A 23,634-nucleotide genomic window follows, 5' to 3' on the forward strand; every position below is an offset into this window, starting at 1 on the left:
TGCCAAGGCTTGTTGGTCTCCAATCTGGACACTGACCCCCCCAGCACTCGACATCCTTCGTGGGACACCTCGCCTGCACACTTTGGTCGTCGTCGACGTCTCCTGGTCCCTGTGACTGCAGAGTGAAGCTTCCCCTCTTCGCACCTGAAGCACCCGACAACGGTGGGCATTCGTCTACCGAGCCCCTGGTCACTCTGAAGTGACCCAGACTCTGTCCCCTCTGCTTTCAGGTTCTTCTCAGCTCCAATCCAGGCTTAGATCACACCGGACACTTTTCCTCTTCACCGCAGCAGCACTTTGCAGCATCTCGCTATTGAAAACGACGAAGATTCCCGACACCATTTGACACCTATGCACACGGATTCCCTGGGTTAGGTAACACGAGTACTCCGGTGCTCACATGTGTGCTGGCCTTAGAAGCTTCTAAATTTGAAAGGGTTTGCTTAAAGTCCTCTCCTAAGTGTCCTTAAGCTTTAAAATTCCAACCTCGACTTTCCCATAGGATTGTACGGAGCTCGCGGCTGTGTTCTCACACTGCACGTGTCCCACGTGGGTCCCCTGTGTCACTACGTTGGGTGGTTCCTTGGGGTCTCAGCGATTCTACGTGCTCTAGGTACTGTGTCTAGTCAAGTCGTGGTTGTTATACCACTTTCTTAATATATGGTTTGGTCTCCCCTTGGGGCCCACTGTGTATTGTGCTATTTACTGTCGTTCTAGTGCTTTAATATTGTGCATTGTGTTCTCTAATCTCATAAAGAGGTTAGTAGAGAGTGTTTAGTAATAAATACATATATTTTATATATATATACCTTGTGTGGTTCTCCTTTCATTTGGTCATTCAAGAGGTTATAATCTGGTAAACCAAGCTGCTGTACATTCCTTCGAGACTTAGCCTGAAGGCTGCTCTCCATAGCTACCACTAGGATAGCTTTCAATAAAGGTTGTCTTTAACCTAATTATCAATAAGGGTTGTTTGGACTGGTACAAGGTGCCCACTTTAATTAGTGGACAGCATATACCAGGCCATCTTCTCACATTGGTGTGCAGTGGTTGGGATTCAAGCTTGCTATTGCTTTACCAGATAAACTCATTGAGTGACTAACTGAAACCCACTAAAGGTACATATAAACAAGACTAGAATAAAGTAAATTCTACTGAACTTGGAGTTGGGTAAGTCAAGGGTCTAGCACACCCTTTCTCCAACTCAAGAGAGTTTAGTAGTTCCCACTAGGTTAGGTAGGTGCCACACCACATAACACAAGTATGTCTTCAAGAGCAGAAGCCAGTAGCTCCTTGCTGACTAAGTATGACCATCTCTCATTTCAGGAATTGAGAAATATGTGTGCATCTAGAATATTGAAGACAGGGAAAACCCCTAGAACTCAACGCCTCATAGAGGCTTTGGTTTTAGATGACCTCAGAAAGACCCCAGGGTCTGATGAGGCCGACAAGTTGGGTGGGGCAGCAGAAGAGGACAGGCCAGGAAGTGAAAACATCCAGGACCTAGACTCTGGTGCTGACCAGGAGGATCAAGATGATTCTAACCTGGACAATCCAATTCTTCGTGAAGGTGAGGGAGAAGGCCTCAGTGGCCCTCTCTTTACCCCACCTGGAAGGGTTAACAGTTTACCAAGAAGATCCAGATCTCCTTCTCAGGAATCTAATCATTCTGGTACTTCTGTAGGGACCTCTATTTCTCATAGGACTTCTTCTCATAAAAGGGAGTCCTCTCATGAGAAGTGCCAACTGCTTGAGTTTGAGAGAGCTAAGCTCAGAATCAAGAGAGAGCAATTGGCCTTTGATAGGGAATCCCTGGAGCTTCAGAGAGCATCTAAAAAGTTGGGGCTACAGCCCCATGGTGGCAGTAACAGTGTCCCTAGAGGTAGAGAGCATACACATGACCATAGGATCCTGAACAAGATTGATTGTCCCTCCCTACCAGAGTGGGGATGACAACCACAAATGGATAACTGCACTGGAGAGGGCCTGTGAGGTACAGAGGGTCCCTCAGGAGCAGTGGGCAGCAATCTTGTGGCTCTCCTTTGCAGACAAAGGCAGAGACAAGCTCCTCACTGTTAGAGAAGATGATCCTGATAATTATACAGTCTTGAAGAGTGCTCTGATTGATGGGTTTGGCTTAACCACTGAAAAATACAGGTTAAAGTTCAGAGATACCCAAAAGGCACAGACTCAAGACTGGGTTGACTTTGTAGATTGTGCTACTAAGGCTCTGGAAGGCTGGTTACTTGGCAGTAAAGTGTGTGATTTTAAAGTATTGTACAATTTAATTATGAGGGAGCAGATCCTTAATCATTGTTAAAATCAGTTGTTGCATCAGTACCTGGTGGACTCTGATCTGACCTCTCCCCAAGAATTGGGCCAGAAGGCAGACAAATGGGTCAGAACCAGGGTGAGGCAGAAGGTTCAGAACCAAGGTGGTGACTCCAAGAAGCAGGATTCTAAAAACTCTGATAAGGGTGGGGAGAACGGTAAAGACCAGAAGTCTTCTCAAGGGCCCCAAAAATCTGCATCTGGTGGGGAGTCACAATCCAACAAGGGAAAAGGCAGGAAGAAACCATGGTGTCAAATATGTAAACAGAAGACCCATTGGACAAGTGATTGTACCAAGTCCAAGGACTCAACTCCACCCACCATTGCCCCTAAGGCAACTGTCCCCCCTAGTTCAGCTCTAAGTGGTGGTGCTCAGAATAAGGGTGTAGTAGGGTTAACCCTGGGATCTGAGATGGACTCTGGCCTAGTCAAAGTTCTTACTCAGGCTGTACTGATGTGTGATGGAGGCATCAATATTGCCTCCTTATTTGTCAGTCCCAGTAATCTGGGCAAATACAGACAGCAGCATTTGATAAATGGAAAAGACGCCTTGGCATTCAGGGACACAGAAGCAAGTGTCACAATGGTGACAAAAGATCTTGTTGCTCCTGAGAAAATCATACTTGGTGAGATGTACCAAGTGACCAATGCTAGCAATGTCAGGACAGACAATTCCTTGGCAGTTGTTAATTTCACCTGGGGAGGGGTAACTGGCCCTAAGTAGGTTGTGGTAAGTGCAGACCTCCCTGTTGAATGCTTGCTGTGCAATAATTTAGAAACTTCAGCTTGGGCTGAAGTGGAGCTCAAGACTCATGCAGAAATGTTGGGAATCCCTGCAGATATGTTTGCTATGACCAGGTCACAGGCAAAGATGTCCAACACTGAACAGGCCCCGAATCCTGAAAAAATGGACCAGGCGCCTTCCAAGAAAAGGAGCAGTAGGGATAAGGCAGTGTCGTCCCCCCTGACTCAGAAAGCAGATCAGTCTCTTGAGGGAGATGATCTCAGTCCTGAAGAAGGAACTGCCCCAGATGACCTTGAACCTGACCAGGTTGAGTTCTTGGGGCAGGGGGCCCTTCCAGGGCAGATCTGAGCCAGGAGCAGCTGAGCTGCCCTACTCTTGAACCCCTCAGACAGCAAGCTGCTGCTGGGAGTGCTAGTGGGTCCCATAGGATCTACTGGGATGATGGACTCCTTTACTAAGAGAGTAGAGACCCCATGCCTGGTGCCACCAGGAGGTTGGTAATACCTCTGAAGTTGAGGGGCTTCCTATTGACACTAGCACATGATATCCCTTTAGCAGGCCACCTAGGCCAAAACAAGACTTGGGACAGAATTGTCCCTCACTTTTATGATGAAGCGTGTCAGCCAAGAATGGGTGAGGGCTTTTGTCCTCTGAAGTACAGTACTCGCAATAAGAATCTTGATAACGCTAGCCCATTTGTTACTCCTTCTCCCAACGTTTTTAGGCATTCTTAAGCATTGGCACTTTTTGTGACTGTCTTAACTGCTAAACACCCCAGGCTTTAAACATTCAGTAAAAGGTGTAGTGACAAGTATCTGTGAAGTGTGTGGTTGCCACCATATGCACTGGACAGTGCTGAAATCATGACACAAGACTTTCCACATGCCGAAGCATTATAACAACAAAAATGTCTAGCTGTAAGGAGTCTCATTGCCATGTGTGACACATTCCGCTAATCCTGGCTTTTAAGCCAACTGCACTTTAGCGATGGTGTGACAATGTGAAGTCGATTAAAAAGTGAGAACTAACTTAAAGTGTGACATTTGCATGGGAATACTTGGAGCTATGATCTCCACGCAACAACAGCAGCTCCACTTCATGTGGAAAAGCAAAGAGTGCAGAAAAGCACTAGCAAGCATGCTGAAAGCATCAGATTTCAGGTGCTTTACAGTGCAGGGATGCTAATTAATGTGGTGTAATTCAAAATGTTTAAATGTCTGCAAGTGACTGTGCTGTTGGCATGGTTGTTTACTCTACATACCATAATATTTAATAAGGAATAGGTGAATGACACCCTCCCCCTCCATCCCCAGCTGTGTCTGGGAATGTATTTATTGAAAGCATTTGAATATAGCAATTTCTTACTTTCTCAATCCATTAATAGTCCTGCAAACCAGTCCGAGCCCTGAGTGAGTGAGTATGAGATTCAATGAGATGTGAGCGAGGTTGTTAGAAAGTCTGTGAGTGATAGTACAATACAGACTTCTATGCTTAGTACACTCTACCATAAATCCCTTGGACACACTGCCAGTGGAGAGACACTTAGGGGCTCATTACAATGGCGGAGGGATTGCCACCGCCGGCCCGGCAGTGGCAGTCCCTCCGCCATCTCCATGCCCATTTCCCCCCGCAAGTGTGGTGGGCGCAAAGCCAGCCCGCCACGCTTCCGCCACAGGCAATTGTAACGATTGCCTGGTGGAGCGGATAAGGCCGTGGAAATGGGGGCGGTGCCTCAAAGGCACTGCCAGCCCGATCACGATGCTGGCGTCAGCCAACCTTTCCTAGGACACCCCCGCACCGCACGGCCACCAGCTGTGTGTGTGCCCCTCGCCCTCTGCTGCCCGCAGCCTCGTTGGGACTGCCTCTCTGCTCCCAGACCCTCCGCAGCATTTCTCGAGCGTGTGTTGTTCTATTTGTGTGAATTCCCTGTGTAACATTGTTTATTTCCTCCTTTAACTGCTTTTATTTCCTTTCTGTATTGTGCCACTGCCAGGCTTCTTTGCTGTTGTGTCCCCCTGTGCCCGCCCCGCTCCCCGCTTCCCACCGTCGTCCAAGCGGCCACGCCCCCTTTTGTTTTGTGCCCTCCCCGCTCCCGCCTCCCAGCTGCTCCTCCCTCCCTCCCACTTCGCCATAAATGGCGACCGCGCGTACGCGCAGCGGTCACGCGCAGCGGGAGCGCCGATTGTGCGCCGAAGGCACGCCAAAGGTAAGCTCGTCTGCGCCCGTCCACGCCTGGACCGCGCCCAGCGCCAGACCCCCTGGCCCCCACCGACGCAAGACGACCCGACAGACCTACGACGACGCCGCCCTCAACGCACTCAATGCCGGCCAGAACCCCGCCTGCTGCTGGGCCACCCCGAAACACTTCCACGGACCCTTCACCTGCACAACCTGCAAGTTTACCTGCATCCGAACATGTACCGCGCCCGCCAAGCCAAATCCCAGCAGCGACCTCAAGTGCATCCTGCTCAACACCCGCTCCGTCCACAGACACGCCGTCGAACTCTGGAACCTCCTCGACACAACATCACCAGACGTCGCCTTCCTCCCTGAAACATGGATGAACGCCTCCTCAGCCCCCGACATCGCCATCGCCATCCCAGATGGATACAAGATCATCAGGAAGGACCGCGTCAACCAGACCGGAGGAGGCATCGCCATCGTCCACAAGAACACCATCCTCATCACGACCGACGCCGACGACACCCACACCGCCGCCGAACACCTCCACTTCCAGATCCTCACCGACCCAAAGACGACCCTCAGAGGAACCCTCATCTACAGACCCCGGGGACCACGCACACAATTCAGCGAAGACATCACGGACTTCATCAGCCCACACGCCCTCCGCTCCGCCGACTACATCCTCCTAGGGGACCTCAACTTCCACCTGGAGAACAACAAGGACCGCAACGCCGTCACCCTGCTGGACAACCTCGCCAACCTCGGACTCAAGCAACTGGTCAACACCCCCACCCACTACGCCGGCCACACGCTTGACCCCGTCTTCTCATCCAGCAAGCACATCGCCTTCAGCCACTCCACCGAACTTCACTGGACCGACCACAGCTGCGTCCACTTCAGCTTCAGAAAAACCACCACCCACCACCACCCGCAACAGGTTCCTCACAGGAGCTGGAGCAAGATCACCGCCGACCAGCTCACCGCCTCCCTCAGCCAGAACCCACCTGCCAGCACACCGGACCCCAACGAAGCAGCCCGCAACTTCACGCAATGGCTGGCCGCCTGCGCCGACGACCTCGCACCACTGAAGAACCCCCCCAGCAAACCCAGAAGCAAGAAGGCCCCCTGGTTCACCGAAGAACTCAAGGACTCCAAGAAGACCTGCCGCACCCTCGAGAAAGCCTAGCTCCTCGACCGGACCACTGACAACATGACCGCCCTCAAACATGCGACCCGCAAGCACCACCAGCTCATCCGCACCACCAAGAAGAAATCACTGAAGGATCGACTGGACAACAGCGCCCACGACAGCAAGGAACTCTTCAGCATCGTCAAGGAGTTCTCCAACCCCAGCACCGGCAACAACGACATCACCCCTTCACAAGATCTCTGCGACTCCCTCGCCTCGTTCTTCCACCGCAAGATTGCCGACATCCACAACAGCTTCGACACACCATCCTCGCACCCTACCGTCGAACCAACGCACCCCACTGCCACCCTCCGCACCTGGACCGCAGTGACCACCGAAGACACAGCCCGCACAATGAACACCATCCACTCCGGATCTCCGACTGACCCCTGCCCCCACCACATCTTCAACAAGGCCGACTCCACCATCGCACCCCAACTCTGAGACGTCATCAACACCTCCTTCGACACCGCCACCTTCCCGGAGAGCTGGAAGCATGCCGAGCTCAGCGCCCTACTGAAGAAACCAACAGCGGACCCCACCGACCTCAAGAACTTCCGCCCCATCTCGCTCCTCCCTTTTCCTGCCAAAGTCATCGAGAAGATCGCCAACAGTCAGCTTGCCGCCTTCCTCGAGACGAATGGATCCCTCGACCCCTCGCAGTCCGATTTCAGAGCCAACCACAGCACCGAGACCGCCCTCATCGCAGCCACCGACGACATCCGAGCCCTTCTCGACAACGGAGAAACAGCAGCACTCATCCTCCTGGACCTCTCCGCCGCGTTCGACACTGTCTGCCACCGCACCCTAGTCCAATGCCTCAGCAACACCGGCATCCAAGAGAAGGCACTGAAGTGGATCATCTCGTTCCTAGCTGGAAGAACACAGAGAGTCCGCCTCCCCCCGTTTCGTTCCGAGGCCACCGAAGTCATCTGCGGCGTCCCGCAAGGATCATCACTCAGCCCCACCCTCTTCAACGTCTACATGAGACCCCTCACAGCCATCGCACGCCAACACAACCTCAACATCATCTCCTACGCCGACGACACCCAGCTGATCCTCTCCCTCACCAGAGACCCCGACACCGCCAGAACCAGCCTCCACGAAGGGTTGAAAGACGTCGCCGAGTGGATGAAGAACAGCCGCTTGAAACTGAACTCAGACAAGACGGAAGTCCTCATCCTTGGACCATCACCCTCCGCCTGGGACGACTCCTGGTGGCCCCCTGCCCTGGGCACCGCCCCCAAGCCGACAGACCACGCACGCAACCTGGGCTTCATCCTGGACTCCTCCCTCTCCATGACCAGACAAGTCAACGCCGTCTCCTCTTTATGCTTTCACACCCTCCGCATGCTCCGCAAGATCTTCCGATGGATCCCGATCGAAACCAGGAAGACGGTCACCCAGGCCCTCGTCACCAGCCGGCTGGACTACGGAAACACCCTCTACGCCGGAACCACAGCCAAGCTACAGAAAAGACTACAACGCATCCAGAACGCCTCCGCCCGACTCATCCTAGACATCCCTCGACGCAGCCACATCTCCGGCCACCTGAGGAACCTGCACTGCCTCCCCGTCAACAAGAGGATCACGTTCAGGCTCCTCACCCACGCACACAAGTCTCTCCACAACCTGGGCCCCAAGTACCTCAACGACCGCCTGACCTTCCACACGCCCACCCGCCAGCTACGATCCGCTAGCCTCGCCCTCGCCGCCGTACCACGCATCCGAAGAGCCACCGCCGGAGGCAGATCCTTCTCCTACCTGGCGGCCAAGACATGGAACTCCCTCCCCATCCACCTTCGGCTGACCCAGGACCACCTCGCCTTCAGGAGACAACTCAAGACCTGGCTGTTCGAGCAGTAGCGGCCCCCTCCCCCCAAGCGCCTTGAGACCCTTCCGGGTGAGTAGCGCGCTATACAAGTGATATGATTGATTGATTGATGGTGGTGGAACCGCCTTGGAAAGGCTGGCGGAGTCTGGCCCTGGGGGTGCCCGTTACGGGCCCCCTCTGTAGGGGAGGGGGGTCGGTTGTGCACTGGGGGGGGTACATATGGTACCCCCCTCTATTTCCATGCACAGGGTAACAGGCACCGCTTGGTGCCTGCCACATTGTGCATGGAAATGCACAACAATATTAAATTGCCAGATGCGACCGCCGCGGTGGCGGTTGCATCATTATCAGGGGTGTGGGACCGCCGCATGACAGGTGGGCGGTCCCGTTACCGCTAGGATGGCGGGCTGACTAAAGTCCGCCCGCCATCCTAATGACCCCCTAAATACCCTGCAAAACTTCTTCTTTATGTTGAATATGTGTATTATAATAATCACTGCAAAACAATGAAAAATGCTATTTTGTCTATTTTGGGGGCTAGGCAGCTAAATAGACACTGATTACTACTGATTTCAAGAAGTTTAAAAAAACACTGATTAAGCACCACTGAAAGCCACAAAAAATAAACATTGAAAATAGGAAAGTCTAGTTATAAGGGGGGTTGTGTGTGTAAGTGCTTGCTTATTTCTTGCAGTCCGCATACCCTGCTTTCAGGTAAATGTCGACCTTGAAATCACAATAAAACTATCACACACCTACCACTCTTCTGATTATGCAATCTAAAATTAAACACTGGCTGAAAATGTATTTTTCAATCTCAATCCGATGCTTCTTTCTGATGCCGTGTTGCAGTGTGAATATAGTATGAATATAAGGTCTGGTACACCCTCTAATGGCACGAGTAGCAGCAGACTCTCAATATAAATTCAGCCACAACACTGTAACCTTAAAAAATGCTATTTTTCATTAATGTGAAAAATAAAGCCGTGATTAACAAATAGAATAATGTAACTGTACTTAATAAATGTAGACTATTTCTAATTGATGAATACAAGAGTATTACCAGAAGAGAAGAATGCAGATTTACCTTTCTTTCCCATAATAAAGTCATACTTTCCTATGAGGTGCATTCAAATTAAATGGGTTTAAATTCTTATTCTAAATACAACTGAATGCCAGGAAACAACCATACGTTTTTATTAAAATTATAAACCAAGGTTCCTTTTAAAAAACAAATTGAAGGCATATAGCCACCACATCAAGACAGTAGCATGTCTTGTTCTTTTTATTTGTGGCATAAGCTTGGAAAAAAATAAATAGCCACCTCACCAGCTTCCCAAGGACAGATCTACTGGCTTTGGCAATGATTGTTTTATTTGTTTTGCACATTGAAGTCAGCATTTTTATTGATATTGTCAGCCCTCGAGTGTGACCATCAAACCTATTGGCTTTACCTAAGCTTGTTAAATCTACGTCTTTTCGACTGTCTTGTGAAATGCTACATAAATTTGTAACACATTTGAATCGTAATATTACAAGATGAGAATATTTTGATAATTGTTTTCAATTAAGCCCACATTTTAACCAAGCCCTTTTTCCATTATTTGTAGGTAGGGGCTGCAGCAGGTATGTATTGTTCCTATATTTGCATTTTTATGGTCTCTGCAATACATTATTCATAACACAAGACAATAAGATTGGCCGGCTTTTTAATCAGTCATATACTACTCTGCATAATAAGGTGGGTGTGAGCATTTATTTATTACTCACAAGAGGTGTACTCAATACGAGGTTGCAGCTTTCAAGCAGGTGCAGCCGCGACCTACTCCTGCAAAATTCAAGAGTAGGCCACATCTACTAACAGAAAAATCTTTGTGAATTGAGACCATTGTTTTTTTATATTTTAAACATTACTGAGGAATTGAAAAAATTACAAAAATCCTGTAGGTAAAAAGAACATACTTCCGCTTGAAGTTATTTTTGTGACGTTTGAAATACAGCTTAGTGGCCAGGTATCATGGCACTTGACTGAGTTGCCTAATAATTGATAGCAGACCCCAGAATATGTACAAGTTTAAAAGAGGTAATAATAGCACTCCTCGGATACCTTGTCTTCATCTTTTAACCCATCACGTGGCCAGTGTACTTGAACAGAGGGCCTCCCCCAGGATTGCCTTACAGCCTCTTGAATAGGTTCTGGCTGATGTGCCTGGTGGTTAATAGCTTATGGCTCCTGTGTCAGAATGTCTGCTGTATTCCATCCCAGGCCATAATATACTGAGAAAATTGATTAATGGACTACAGAACCGTTGTGATGTTGGTACAATAATCAATTTCTCATGGTTAGTTAAAAGAATTCGTATCACCAGATGACTCATAGTTATTGTGGACTCCATATTTCAGTTGTTTTTCTTTCTAAAAGACATTGAAATTTTAAATTTCAATTCATCTGGGTCAATTGATGTGAACCAGTACATTCCAGAATTCACTAGTTAAATTACAGCCCGGGCCTTGAAAATGGTGTCGTAAATGGCGTAGAAAACAGTAGTCCCACAATAGGCCTCACTGTCACGCGACTGCCAAGAGATGGCTTGGAATCATCCGTTTCTTCTATGCGAGCACGATTTAGGATTTACATACCTGAGGGCTTTTATTGTTGTAGAGTCATATTTTATTTACATATCAAATCTGACAATAATCCAAGTGATTCTGCGATTCTGAAAAAAGGTGCAGGGGTTTGTAAGTTTCAGCATAAAGTTAATTTACTGAAAAAGAACAGGGAATACCCTTTTTCAAACAGAAATGTATACATAATTGACAGAAAATACGGATGGTAGGGATACATCGGCAAGATAACGTTTTCCAGACTAGAAAGTCTCGCAGAAAATGTGCTTGATTTCATTCTACTATTCTTTATCTTTCAGCCACAGGAGATGGAGATCAGATCATGTGTTACTGCCCGTGCTTCCACGTGGTTCTTTTAATGAAACAGGTACAGATTTTTTGTTTTTTATATTTCTTTGCTTGGGAGCAATGCTGCAGCCTAATCCTAGAAAGACAAAACATTGAAGGTCCATGTACTCACGATTACGTTTAAAACAGAATTTCTATATCTGTCCTCTGAGCTCTTTTTTAGTTTTTCTACCTATTTTTAACACTTTTATAATTGTTGTGTGAAATTTGTTGTTGTGTCTGCAGGGGTTTCTTCAAAGGTTAGGTCGTTGTTCTGAAGAGAGTATTATACACGGGAAAAGGGATCAATGCCATAAACCTATTGCAAGTCATCAAGAAGTTCCATGACCATATAGCGGAACGAAGCTGAAGGCCAAGTTCCTTTTGAGGCTGTCATTAAACTCTGAGGTGACTTGCAATATCCTTTTAATGTGGAGCACAGGTTATTTTATTTGTTTTAATGCTGCATGGTCACATCATCACCCTTTCCTTGGTGTCTTGCTCTTTTATATGAAAGAGACAATGTGGTTGGTGACATGAAAAATAAAAGTAGAATCTGTGGGAGAAATTAAACACACAAAAATCAGTTGGTAATTTATTGCAAAAAGATATTCAAATTGGTTTAATGTAAGTCAGATTAAAAACTACTGTAAATCCGAATGTGTAGAAACATGCCAAGAGATTGTCTTTCCTGGAGTTACATGTAGTGTACAAAAACATATTGCAGTACATAGCTCCTATCTGCTGATCCTGGTTCTAAATGCCAGTTCTCAATGTCATTGTCTGAACTTCTGCTGTAATTAAGCGCTATGACCTACCTTTCACTGTGGCCCTTCAAGCAGGCATTATCACATCACTACTCTACTGTAATATGTTATTGCAATTCAGCAGCAGGGTAATTTCACTAATACAGGCAGAACAAGGAAATCTGAGTCAAGCATTTGTGCAAGGATTGCAAGGTTCCATATAGTATATGTATATATTTATTTTTTGTAGTTGGATTTCCAAGCATCAGGCTTTATCAATGAAACAGAAACTGGTAGGGAAGTTAAAGTTCTGCTGTTCATGTACAGTTCTTTGAGATTTAAACATTTCTTTTTCACTTTCACTATCTGCTCCTGACACCCTGAAACCCCTGCCATCAACAAAGAACTTGCTGTTCAAATCATCTATAACGCTGACATCCTTAATTTTGTCGACTGCCTAACCACCAGCCAAGTTTCAGATAATGAAATGTTCAAAGATCCATCTTATTTATTTATTCACAACGTTTTGTATAGCGCGAACATGACCTTAGAGGGTATCAGAGCGCTTTACAGACGGGTTGCAGTACACATAGGGGAGACAATTGTGGCAGAAAAGCAACAATTTACACAAATAACAACAGTTATGTAGTGACATAATAAAGGCAGGTATCCAAGCCATAAAATTGCCAAGTAACAAAAGTAAGCAGCGGTGCATGACAAGGAAGGCAGAAGAACATGTGAGTAGAATAAAGCAAGAAGAGTCATTGTGACACTAGATGAGGAGGAGCATGCCGTTGGGCTCAGAGGACCCACCAAATCTAGTCGGATATGACAAACGGCAGAGGCAAAACTTCTAACTCAGAAAAGTACTCATCAGTAAAGCTTTCACTTCCTTTTTGAAGGACATTGTTGATAGAATCAATCTAGTTTCCGCAGGTAGGGAGTTCCAGATTCTTGGGGCAAAACCTGAGAAGGATTGATTGTAAGTTTTAATTTTTTTAAATTTCTTTGGTTTAAGCAACAAGGTACTGGTGCTCCTTGAGGAACGGGCACCGCCCGACAGTCCTAGCTTATTTGCATGGTACAGAGGAGTGTTGAAATGAAGTGCTTTAAGGGTCAAACATGCAAGTTTTAGTTGAATCCTAGCCTCAAAAGGAATCCAATTCAGAGATTTAAAATCCAGGGAAATGTGGTTGTTTTCTTGGAGCCTGTGATGAGCCTAGCCGCAGCATTCAGTGACGCCCTGAGAGGGGCCAGTCTGTACCTCAGTAGGCCGCAGAGGGTTGCACTGCCGTATTCCAGCCGTGAGATGACTAATGCTTGCATAGCAGATTTGAAGTCAGCGGGGGGAAGGAAGGGTTTTAATTTCCTTAGGATGCTCATTTGGAAGTTCACTCTAGCACTATTACCAAAGATCTCGTACAGTCTATGATGTGTGGTGTGCAGTCAAGAGCGGAGAGATTTTTCAAATATTTCTCCACGATGGGGGCTTGTTGGGCGGTGAGATAAGGCGGAATTCCGTTTTGAGGGCGTTCAGATTGAGATGGTTGAAGGTTAACCAGTTTTGGGTTTTGTGCATGGTTCTGTTGAGTGTCTTGATATCATCAGAAGAGATTTTCATGTACAACTGGGTGTCATCCGCATACATGTGATATTAGATGTTAGATGCTTTGAGGATTTCAGTAAGATGTTCAGTGAATAGGTTGAAAAGTGTGGGTGAGAGAGAGGACCCTTAGGTAACCCCCAGAGTGCAAGGACTGGAATTGGATAGGTTTTGATTGTTTTTGACTCTCTGAGTTCTGTTATTGAAAAAAGAGGCAAACCATTTACTACTGAGCCTGAGAGCCCCAACCTACGTTCCAGAAAGCTCAAGAGATTGTCATGTTTGACAGTGTCAAAAGCTGATGAGAAGTTAAGTAGGATTAATAGTACAATAATACTGAAACAACAACCATCTTAGCTTTCCACGCTGGCACACAACCAAATCCAAGTAACACTCTTGAGATGCGTAAACTAGATGACTGCAAAGGTCTCCTAATCTAACTTCCCTGTACTTCTCCGTCTCTCCAGACAAAGTAATCAAATTTAGCTTTTACCAGCAGACCCAGCTTTACTTTCCAAGGACACACACTCACCGCTTTCTACTGACTCCAAGCTAGATGGCTCACCTGCCAAAATGCAAATGACCAATACAAACTCCTTACATTGATGTTTGTATTTTATTTGTTTATTAGCAACAGCAAAAGCATTCAACAAGATGTCATTGGTGCTGTCATGTGATCTCATCAGTCATCTTGTTTGTGATGTAATTTGAGATGTCAACACTGATGTAAAATGGTTTTCAATTTCTTCCCACAAAGTGCTGATTTTTGGACATTCCCAAACAATGTGTGACCAGGTGCCACCATTCTCTTTGGTGCAACGGAAACACCTGTCATCAATTTGTGGATACATATTATGTAGGAAAGAAGGAGTCCTATAAATTAGCCATTTAGAATAAAGTTGCATACGCTTAAGGTTTGCGTCTCTCAGTACTGAAGCATTGAGTTTATTAATTCTGCTCCAGGTTAAATTTGAGAGGTGCATCCCTTCCTTTTTCCACCATCTATCTAGAATTTTCTCATATAAGGAGAGAGACTTATTTCTGCCGAAAATTTTGTGACGGGGTATCAAAAACTTCACTGATGTCTGCTCTTGAAGGTATACTTCTTAGGTCAAATTTTTCCAAAAAGTGTTTTATGATAAATGACCATTTCAGTAATGCTTTAGAGTGTAGGAACCCCATTTCTATCTCAGGCCAAGACTTCCAGCAGTTGCCTATGATAAAATCCCGAATCTGTACATATCCATTATCTTCCCACATTCTTAAGATACGGGTATCTAATAAACATCTTTCCCCCGTATAAAAATGGGATAGCCTTGTCGAGCAATTAATTCTTGGAATACCAAAAAATGTTAGGAATTGAGTTTTTTCCTTGAACATCCATTTAAGGGTCTTATATCAAACTTTTGTAGTGTATTTAACTAATCTTGTGGGGTTGGCAATATTGTACTCCATTAATATTTTAGTCATAAAAAAATTGTCTACCTCAGAGGGGTCTAATAGAGATAAAAATCTACAACTAGTATGTGCAAAACTAGTGTGGTAGTAATTCCTAATATTTGAAAGGGACAGCCCTCCCTCTGCAACAGGGTAGCTTAAAGTGCTCAGTGCCAACCTTGGTGTTTTGTTAGACCATGAGAAGGAAGAAAACCTACTATCTATCTCTTTAAAAAAAGATGCTTGAAGCGCGCACAGGGCAGCACTAAATAGGAAATTAAATCAGGGCAGAATAGACATACGAATTAGTGCCACCCGACCTAATATTAGTAGAGGGAGTTGGTTCCATCGTGCTAAGAGGCGTTTCACTTTTTTAATCAACGGGGTATAGTTCAAGTGGAATATGTCTTCTACTTTCTCTGTCACGTAGATCCCTAAGTATCTCTTTAGACGAGTGTTATATACGGATCTAAAATCTTGCAATAGTGAATCGGAAAACAATTGCACAGTAATATTTCCGTCTTGGATTTATTATTTTATAGCCTCCTATTGCCTGGAAATCAGAGAAAATGTTCATGATTTAGTCCCAGGTGTCATATCTAGGATTTAAGAAAAGAACGATATCGTCAGCATACAATTTTACATTATTCATCCCTTGAAGGGGGACGGTATGCGCCTTTTTCTGTCTAATTGCTATTGCTAGGGGTTCTATAAATAGCGCAAATAAAATCGGAGAAAGAGGACACCCTTGTCTAGTGCCTCTATTTATTGGACAGGTGCCTACATTTATGGAGTTAATTAGGATTTGCGCCTGTGAGTTCGTATATAACCGTCTTATTAGTTGTGTGAACCCATCTGGGAAGCCAATGTTTTCCAAGATTAAAAACAGACATTCCCATGAAACCAAATCAAACACTTTTTCAGCATCTAAAAACCAAATCTGAGCCTCAGTCCTATTTTTGTTAAAAAAATAAAGTGCTTCTAGTAAAAATTTTGTGTTGGTATGAAGCTGTCTCCTGGCTACGAAACCGCACTGATCCGTGTGGATAAGAGAGCCCACCATTCTGTTAAGCCTATTAGTAACGAGCTTTGTAAAGATTTTATAATCGACGTTAAGTAGGCTTATGGGCCTATATGAATTAACGTTCTCTCTGTTTTTATCCTTCTTCAGGATACTAACCACTACGGCTGTATGAAAAGATAGCGGAGGGACGCCCCCTTTAAGAAGATAATTAGCAAGTTTTAAAATTTCAATATTAAGGGTTGAAGCGAACCTTTTCAAAAATTCAACGGGAAGGCCATCTTCGTATGTTGCTTTACAGTTTGACATAGAACTTTTAACTAAATTAAGTTCATCCATCGTAAAGTCCGCTATCAATTCTTCTTGAAATTCCGTATTTAAATAAGGAATAGGCAAGTTGTCTAGGAAACCTAAGACAGATTCGGAAGTTGCATGATGATCTGATTGATAGATTTCTTTATAATGCTTAAAAAAGGCATCGCCTATATCCCGAGATCTAGTTAAGCGTGTTTTAGTTGGTTCATCCCAGATACTCTCAATTCTGTTACGCACCTGTTTCTCCTTTGCCTGCCAAGCTAAAAGCTTCTCTGTGTATTCACTTTCTTCATAGACTGTCTGGAGGTAAGTCCTACTTGGTGCATCCCCTAAATCGTAATAAAATTCCCTCATTTGTATTTTTGCCTGGGCTAACTCTAGTTTAGCATTCAAATTCCTATTCTTAGTCTGCTCCTGGTTCGCAAGAGCGAGTCTTGCTTCGATCTTCAATCTTTCCACTTTTTTTGCCCTTTTGCTGCGGTATTTCTTTTGAGGTGATTATGCCTCTTAGCGTGGCCTTAAATGTGTCCCAGATTACATTAACTGGGGCGGAGTCTTTATTTATCTCGAAAAAGGCGCTAATCTCATTGGCTATTTCTGTGCACCAGCGCTCATTTTCTTAGATTGAATTTTTTAAAATACCATCTTTTCGGTACCTTTCCGTTCCCTGCTTCCGGCAGTGATCTCCATTTTAATTAGGGAATGATCCGAAAAAGCATTCAGAATATGATCATACTTATTGACAGAGAGATTATATGAGGTCAAGAAGAAACCTATTCTGGAAGCTGAATCGTACTTTGCCGAATAACAAGAGAACTCCCACTTGCCTGGATTTTTAAGGCGCCACTTATCTACTATATCTAAGTCATTTTTACAGCTAGACAGGGCAGTGGAGACCTGGGGTTTATTTTGTTTGCGCTCTTTGTTTGTGGAGTCAACAGAAGGGTCCTGCAAGAAGTTAAAATCACCTCCCCATATAATATGTCCAGGGATACCAGATATCTCAGAGTCACCATAGATCTTTCCATTTCCATTGACATATCCATTGCAGTTTTTGGTTGCTCTCCCAATAGAATGCTAAGCTCCACCCATGAAGAGTGCTTATTTATTGCAGCACTAGTAGCAAGATATTTAATTTTACAGAGCTGGCGAACCGATAAGATTCCTTCATTCCAAGCCTGGAGAGCGAAATTAAACAATCAAAGATAGTGAAAGAAAATATGCCTTAAGATCAGGGTCTTCAAGGAAGTTTGAGAAATGCTGGAGTTCCTTGGGGAATTAGTCCAAAAAAAGGGAAAGGGTCTCTGCTTTAACTGGTGTATAAGGGGCTGAGGAGGTGGCAGGTTTTGGATCAAATAGCCAAGTTTGAGAGAGTATGTATCTCGATGATCACCCTCCAAAACTATTGATACTCCATGTTATGCACTTTTGGTATCTCTTACCTTCTTGCCATATGAATGCTCCATTCTCTTTCTGCAACATGGTTATTTGTTTGACAGCTTGAATATGTATACTTTCAATGTTCTGCATTTCGTACTTTATACTGCGGATTTGTACGGCGGTATTTCTTTCCTGTACGATGTTTATCTGTAATGGCAGCTCGAGTATTTATAATCTAATTGTTTTGCACGATGCACTTTATCTTTGCAGTTCTGTATCTCTGTGTCTCCTTGAACTCTCCATAAAACATTTTTTTTAAAAACACTGATGTAAAATGCGAGGTCATGAGCAGAGCATGGTCAGGGTGTGGGTTGTGGGGTGCGTAAGCATCTTATAACTATCAAATATTGAAGGGTTTTAGGTTTTGCTTTCGAACCATAATGCTACTTCAATTGAGTTTTTTCATTAATGTTTGTGTGTTTTATTTTCAAAGTCAAAAGGTTGTGAGCATCCTTAGACATAATTTACCTTACAATTTGTTTTTAATGATATACTGTATCCAGCCTTAGCATTATTTTCTTTTTTAACTTTGTGTACCTATTTGAGCATTAACTACAAGTTCATAAACTGAGCCAGCATGCAACTTCGAGCACTCATTATAACATGACTGTGTTTCAAATGTTCACCTTCCACTTGCCTTGTTCAAACTGCTTACTTGTTTGGCCTTTTCTTATCTTTGCTAAACTTTCTACTGGCCCTAGTCAAAAATTTTTTTTTTTTTTTTTTTTTACTGTTTTGTTCTTTCTATGTAGAAAGGCCATACACAGTTTACATCCTAGTCTTTTTAATTGCATTACCCAATCACCTGTGTGCATGGTTGGAGCAATCAAAGCCATCCACCCTTCATTTGCATTACAAAGACCCTGTAGGGCAATCAGCTTTCACGTTGGCTCTCTTCTCCCATCTCAATGAAGGAGTCCCACCAGATTCATGTTTGGGTGAAGTGTGATTATTGGTGTACTGTCTTTACAGCAATAACTGGGCTTGTGGTATTGAATACTAACTTGGGATCTCCAAATGTGGATATGGCTTGAGTGGGTGAGAAAGCCTTTAAGTGGCATGGCCTATTCCCATTAAAAGACGACAAGGCAATATTTCAGCAGCTTGATGTGAAGAGAATGCATTGAGTTGGACATAGCCTTGGATTTTTTACAGTAAATGATAACTTTGTTTGAAGGTTGCCATACCACCTACATTCAAAAAGATAGTGGAGATTTCTCCGTATAGGATCATTGTTTTCTCCAATACCTGCTACAGGCAACAGTGGGTATGGTCCATCATGTTTTGTCCCCAGCTTGAGAAACTTAGCAGGATTGTCAGCTGTTATGCCAAATCTTGGTATGCCATCTATCTACCATAACAACACCTGGTATGTTTATGAAGGACTGAGCATACTTGACTCTACAGGGAAAGGGCGTACTCCTTGTTAACATTCCATGTTGTAGCTTTTCTCCAAGCACCGAATAATAATAAAGGCTCTTTTTAGTGCCATTTATTTTCTGATAGCCTTGTTATTAACTTTATTTTAGATCTTTTGTTTTATACTCACACATTTTTCAAAACTAATGATTTCGATCTTGTGACTTTCCTAGAAGCCCTGGATTGGTGGTGTACAGAATCATTTTTAAATTAAAGTATTTTCTTCCCTACTGCTTTTATATCCCCCTTACTTGCCCTGTCTTCTACTATACTTTCCGGTCATGCTTTATACACATTTGTAGTTTCTGTTTCGATTACGGCGAACAGGACTTATGTAGCTGTTTTTATACATTGAAAAATGACTTTTCCGCTCCTTTTATCGACCGCCCTCTATGCCCTGTCTTCAAATGTGTTTACCAATTATTGTTAAATGTTCTATTTAGTATTTGTTTCAATCTCATCGAACACACAACGTTTCTAAAAAATCTAAAACAGTTTTGGAAAAACAGCTTTTATGCGGATCATCCCCTGTCTGTGCAGATCCATCTAGTGTCAGACCTGCATAGGCGTAAATCACATAGGGGAGTTCACAGTAATAATTGGTGGCTTTGGAGGTCACATTCTGCACGTGCTATTTCAAACGATACAAGTGCTGGCTTTCTCTAATCAGCATTTCATTGAATCACTGTTGGTATCTTCAAGATATTCCCTAAGGCAGTGTTTCCTATAGAGAATATTAGGATTGATGCTTCACCTATTGCAAGATTTCACACCTGGACTCCATATATGCGCTCTCACTCATCTCACAAGTGTTCAGACGCAGGAAGAAAGTGTGTCACATAAATGCGGCCTCGAATAACACTTCAGTGCTTGGGAACTGCTGTTCAGGGCTAACTGTTTCTTCTGCACAGATCAAATTTGGTTTCTGTCAGTGTTGTATGGCTTCTAAAATGGCAATAAAAGGTTGTGGGTTATTCCAAACATCCATGGGGAGATATCTGTGAGCAAAAGATAGATACCCTGAGCTGGGATTTTGTTTGCAGCAACTTTCCAAATTTCCAAAAGGCACTTCACCCGGTTTGTTGTTTGTGGGCACAATGAACCCTAAAACCCATACATGTCTGATACCCCCATGCTCAGTAGACCCAGAGGAACAGTTTGGGTCAAGCGTTTGAAGGGATGTGTTGCTGCTGGAGGGCGACTGGAGGGGATTACCATGTTTTGGGGCAAATGCTATGTCAAGTGCAGAGTGTTCTACTGGCCAGCCCGTCAGAGCAAGGGAAGTCTAGCTTGCACCGATAGTACATAATTAGAAAATATGTGGGTTTTTGATTTACCTGGCATTTAATCCTGATTTTGATCCGTCATCAGATGAATGTAAACCCTGATTCTGCTATACTTTTGTGATCTGCGCTAATATTATGGTATTTATTGTGCAGACTACATTCCCTAGGAAAAAGCATATATATATTTGGTATTGCTAGACTCCAGGTATTTCGGGGCAATATTGCTTTGGTTAGCATTCCAGGACTAATGGTTGTCCATTTGGGAACAGAAACAAAATATTGAGCAAACTTGTTCAAATAAAATCTCCACATTTTTCATTATATCTTCAGGCCGCAACAATATTTAAATGTGGGATTTGCACCAGTGCATAGCTTGTATGGATGCTCAAAGAGACCAAAGAGGTACTTACTTGTTCTTGAACACCCTAATGCAGATTTTTTTGTTTAAAAGCTCAGGCGTGCAAATACTACAGCAGTGAAAGGTTTGAGGTTACTAATTATGGGTTTCTTCTTGGCTATCATATTCTGATTTTATTTTCATATGTTAGTATTGTGTGTGGCTGGGTACCAATTTGTGAAGGATACAAACACATCTTCATTTGTATTTGCAATAATGGTATGAGCCATTATCATCCAACTAAATTCCAAAGATGTCTTTCCACATTTAGGTATGTTTTCCACCTGTTAGTCCTCAATGGTGGAGACAATTGTAGTGTTGTGGTGTAAGTCAATGTGTGTACAATTTGCAATGTGTGAGTGTTGTTGAAGGCATTTACCCCTGTGCTTGTGGTAGTGTGTGTATCTAGTATATTTGGTAGTTGTGACTTTTGGTGAGAAAATGTTAGATGGCAGTCATTGATTTTTTTTTTTTTTTTTTTTTTGAAAACCTTTATTAACCGCAGTTTCATCAATTTACATTGTACTTCCATTTGCCAAAGCGTCAATTCAGCAATACAAAAATACACATGTTCAGATGGTGAGACACAGCCATTTAGCCGACAACCCGGAGGTCCGGCGGCGGTAAACAGTTGAACATATGCATAGGAATCAGGTATGTACATTGTGTGTAAGTGGGTCTATGGTGCTTTTCTGTTTTTCGTCGTGTCGCATCTGAAGCGCATTGCCTGCAAGAGAGGAGGGCGCTGTGTTCCCGCCCTCATTGCGGCGCCGTCGATTAGCCCCTAGGCCCGCAGGGGGAATCGCGCAAGGCACCAGGTTCCCCACCAAATGCCCAGGTCTCCGGGCAACGGAGCCCCGGTGTCCTACTCTTGGCGTAAGCTGGAGTGCGACGAGGAGGTTGCAGTATAGCTCACAAAGACACACATGTCAGCGTGTGTATCCGACGAGCCCAGTGTGCCGTTTCGCAGCTCAGCTCTATGCGCACGGCGCATGGCGCTCTACCGTCCCTTCAGCGGTGTGCTCCCCAGGCCGCCGAGCGCTTGTGCAAGCCTGGTATGGAACTCTGCGCGTTTCGAGTGGATCATTCCGCGTTTGCCAGGCATAGCCGCCGTCTGCGCGTAGCGCGCGCCATTGCTGCCTCATCAGTGCTACACAGAGCGCGCTAGGTAGAGCAGCGCCTCGGGGGCGTCGGGTAACACATCCAGCAACTGTTTCTGTGGTTGGACACGGGTTCGGTCAGAGAGCGTAGCCAGCAGCCGAACTGCTCCCCGTGTGCGTACTATGAATGGAGGGGTCCGGGTTAGGGTCAAAAACTCGGGTGAGGTCCAGAGTAAGAGGGGAGGGGGGGAGGTGGAGATCGTTCTGCATGAGAGTGGGAGGAAGACAGTAGCTGTCAAGTGGGGCACAGCTGGGCCATATGGGAGGCGTGCCGAGCAGCAGGTCGTGGGGGGGGGGGGAGAGAAGGGGGGTGGGAGGGAGGGGGCAGGAGGCCGTCGAAAGGGGCCAAGAGCCCGCTGTGTCTGCGTCCGTAGCCCTAGAGTATCCTCTCGTACGAGGGAGGTGCTCCTCCATGCCTAGGAGGGGGCTTCTGAATGGGGCGGAGTGGTCATATCTTCCCGGGTGTGTCCGTATCCCAGATGGCAGTCATTGATGAGTAGCAATACTTCCGGTCATTTAAACGATTAGGATTAGTTTTGTATTTTGTTTCTGTCCCGTAATAAAAGTGGGTATTATATAGCATCGTCTGGGGAGGGGGCTCTGTGTGTGTGTGTGGGGGTATCATTTTTTTAATGATTGTGGGGTTCTGGAATATGTCTGCGGTGCATATCTTTTTGAGAACATTTTAGGATGCACTGGGTGGAGCCTTTATTGGTTGCCTTGGTGTGTGGGAGAAGATTCCATGCATGGTATTGCATTTTTTTTATGCCATTTTGTGAAGCTATCTTATAAGGAGGTTGGGTTCTGTGCAACTCCTGGCAGGGAAATACTATTTGTTCTTAATGAATACTTGTAACTGCTATTTGAAATCTAGTGGCAATGTATTTTTAGAAATCTTTCTAAGGAAGGTTTAGATAGATGTAAATCAGTCAACAGTTAATTATAACTTGTACTACAGTTATTTTGGTTTGGTCAGAGATGAAACGTCAGTTAATGGACAAAAGCACATTTTTTTTAAAACATATTTTATTAGGGTTTTATAGCACCACTTGGGCGAAAGCCCGACATAGTCCACATGAGGACAAAATATTAAACAGTTACCAGACGCAGAAATAGCAATGGGTACAGTTCGTATGTATAACAACAGTGAAAGAACTGAAAACTTTACGTGCACTTTCTCACCCCACCAACATTGGCAAGCAAATTTCAAAACAAACAAATACCCAAAGAGATAAAACAATACATCATACATTGTGGCCCACCAAACCTCCATGGCCACTTTCACGGGGATTGCGAAGGAAGAGGAGGGAGGTCGATGCCCCGGTACGTAGCCCATCAAGACCATATTTTTCTGTTTTCGGGGGCAGCCCCTCGCTTGAAATACTGCCATCTCTGCGCCAATGCTTTTGTCGAGCTCTCTTCTCCACTTTGCTATTGTTGGTGGAGAAGTTCCCTTCCATAGCAGTGCAATATCTCGTTTCGCGATTGTAAGGGCAAGAAAGAGTAGGTAACATCAAAAAAAGGTGCACCACACGAGAAACTTAACAGTCACAAAGTTCATCTCCAATTATAGAA

At 44.9% G+C, this 23,634-nt stretch overlaps 1 protein-coding gene across 1 annotated transcript in view; it reads left to right on the top strand.

The window, feature by feature from the left end:
- LOC146821533 (uncharacterized) overlaps positions 1-23,634 on the top strand; it is a 341,213-nt gene that overhangs the window by 275,900 nt on the left and 41,679 nt on the right. The window contains exons 7-8 of the mRNA XM_085612520.1: positions 9,894-9,909; positions 11,208-11,275. Of these exons, the coding sequence (XP_085468646.1) occupies positions 9,894-9,909; positions 11,208-11,275 (84 nt within the window). The remainder of the gene's footprint in view (positions 1-9,893; positions 9,910-11,207; positions 11,276-23,634) is intronic.

The sequence above is a fragment of the Triturus cristatus genome, chromosome 6, assembly GCF_964204655.1.
Source record: "Triturus cristatus chromosome 6, aTriCri1.1, whole genome shotgun sequence".
Classification (NCBI taxonomy): Eukaryota; Metazoa; Chordata; class Amphibia; order Caudata; family Salamandridae; genus Triturus; species Triturus cristatus.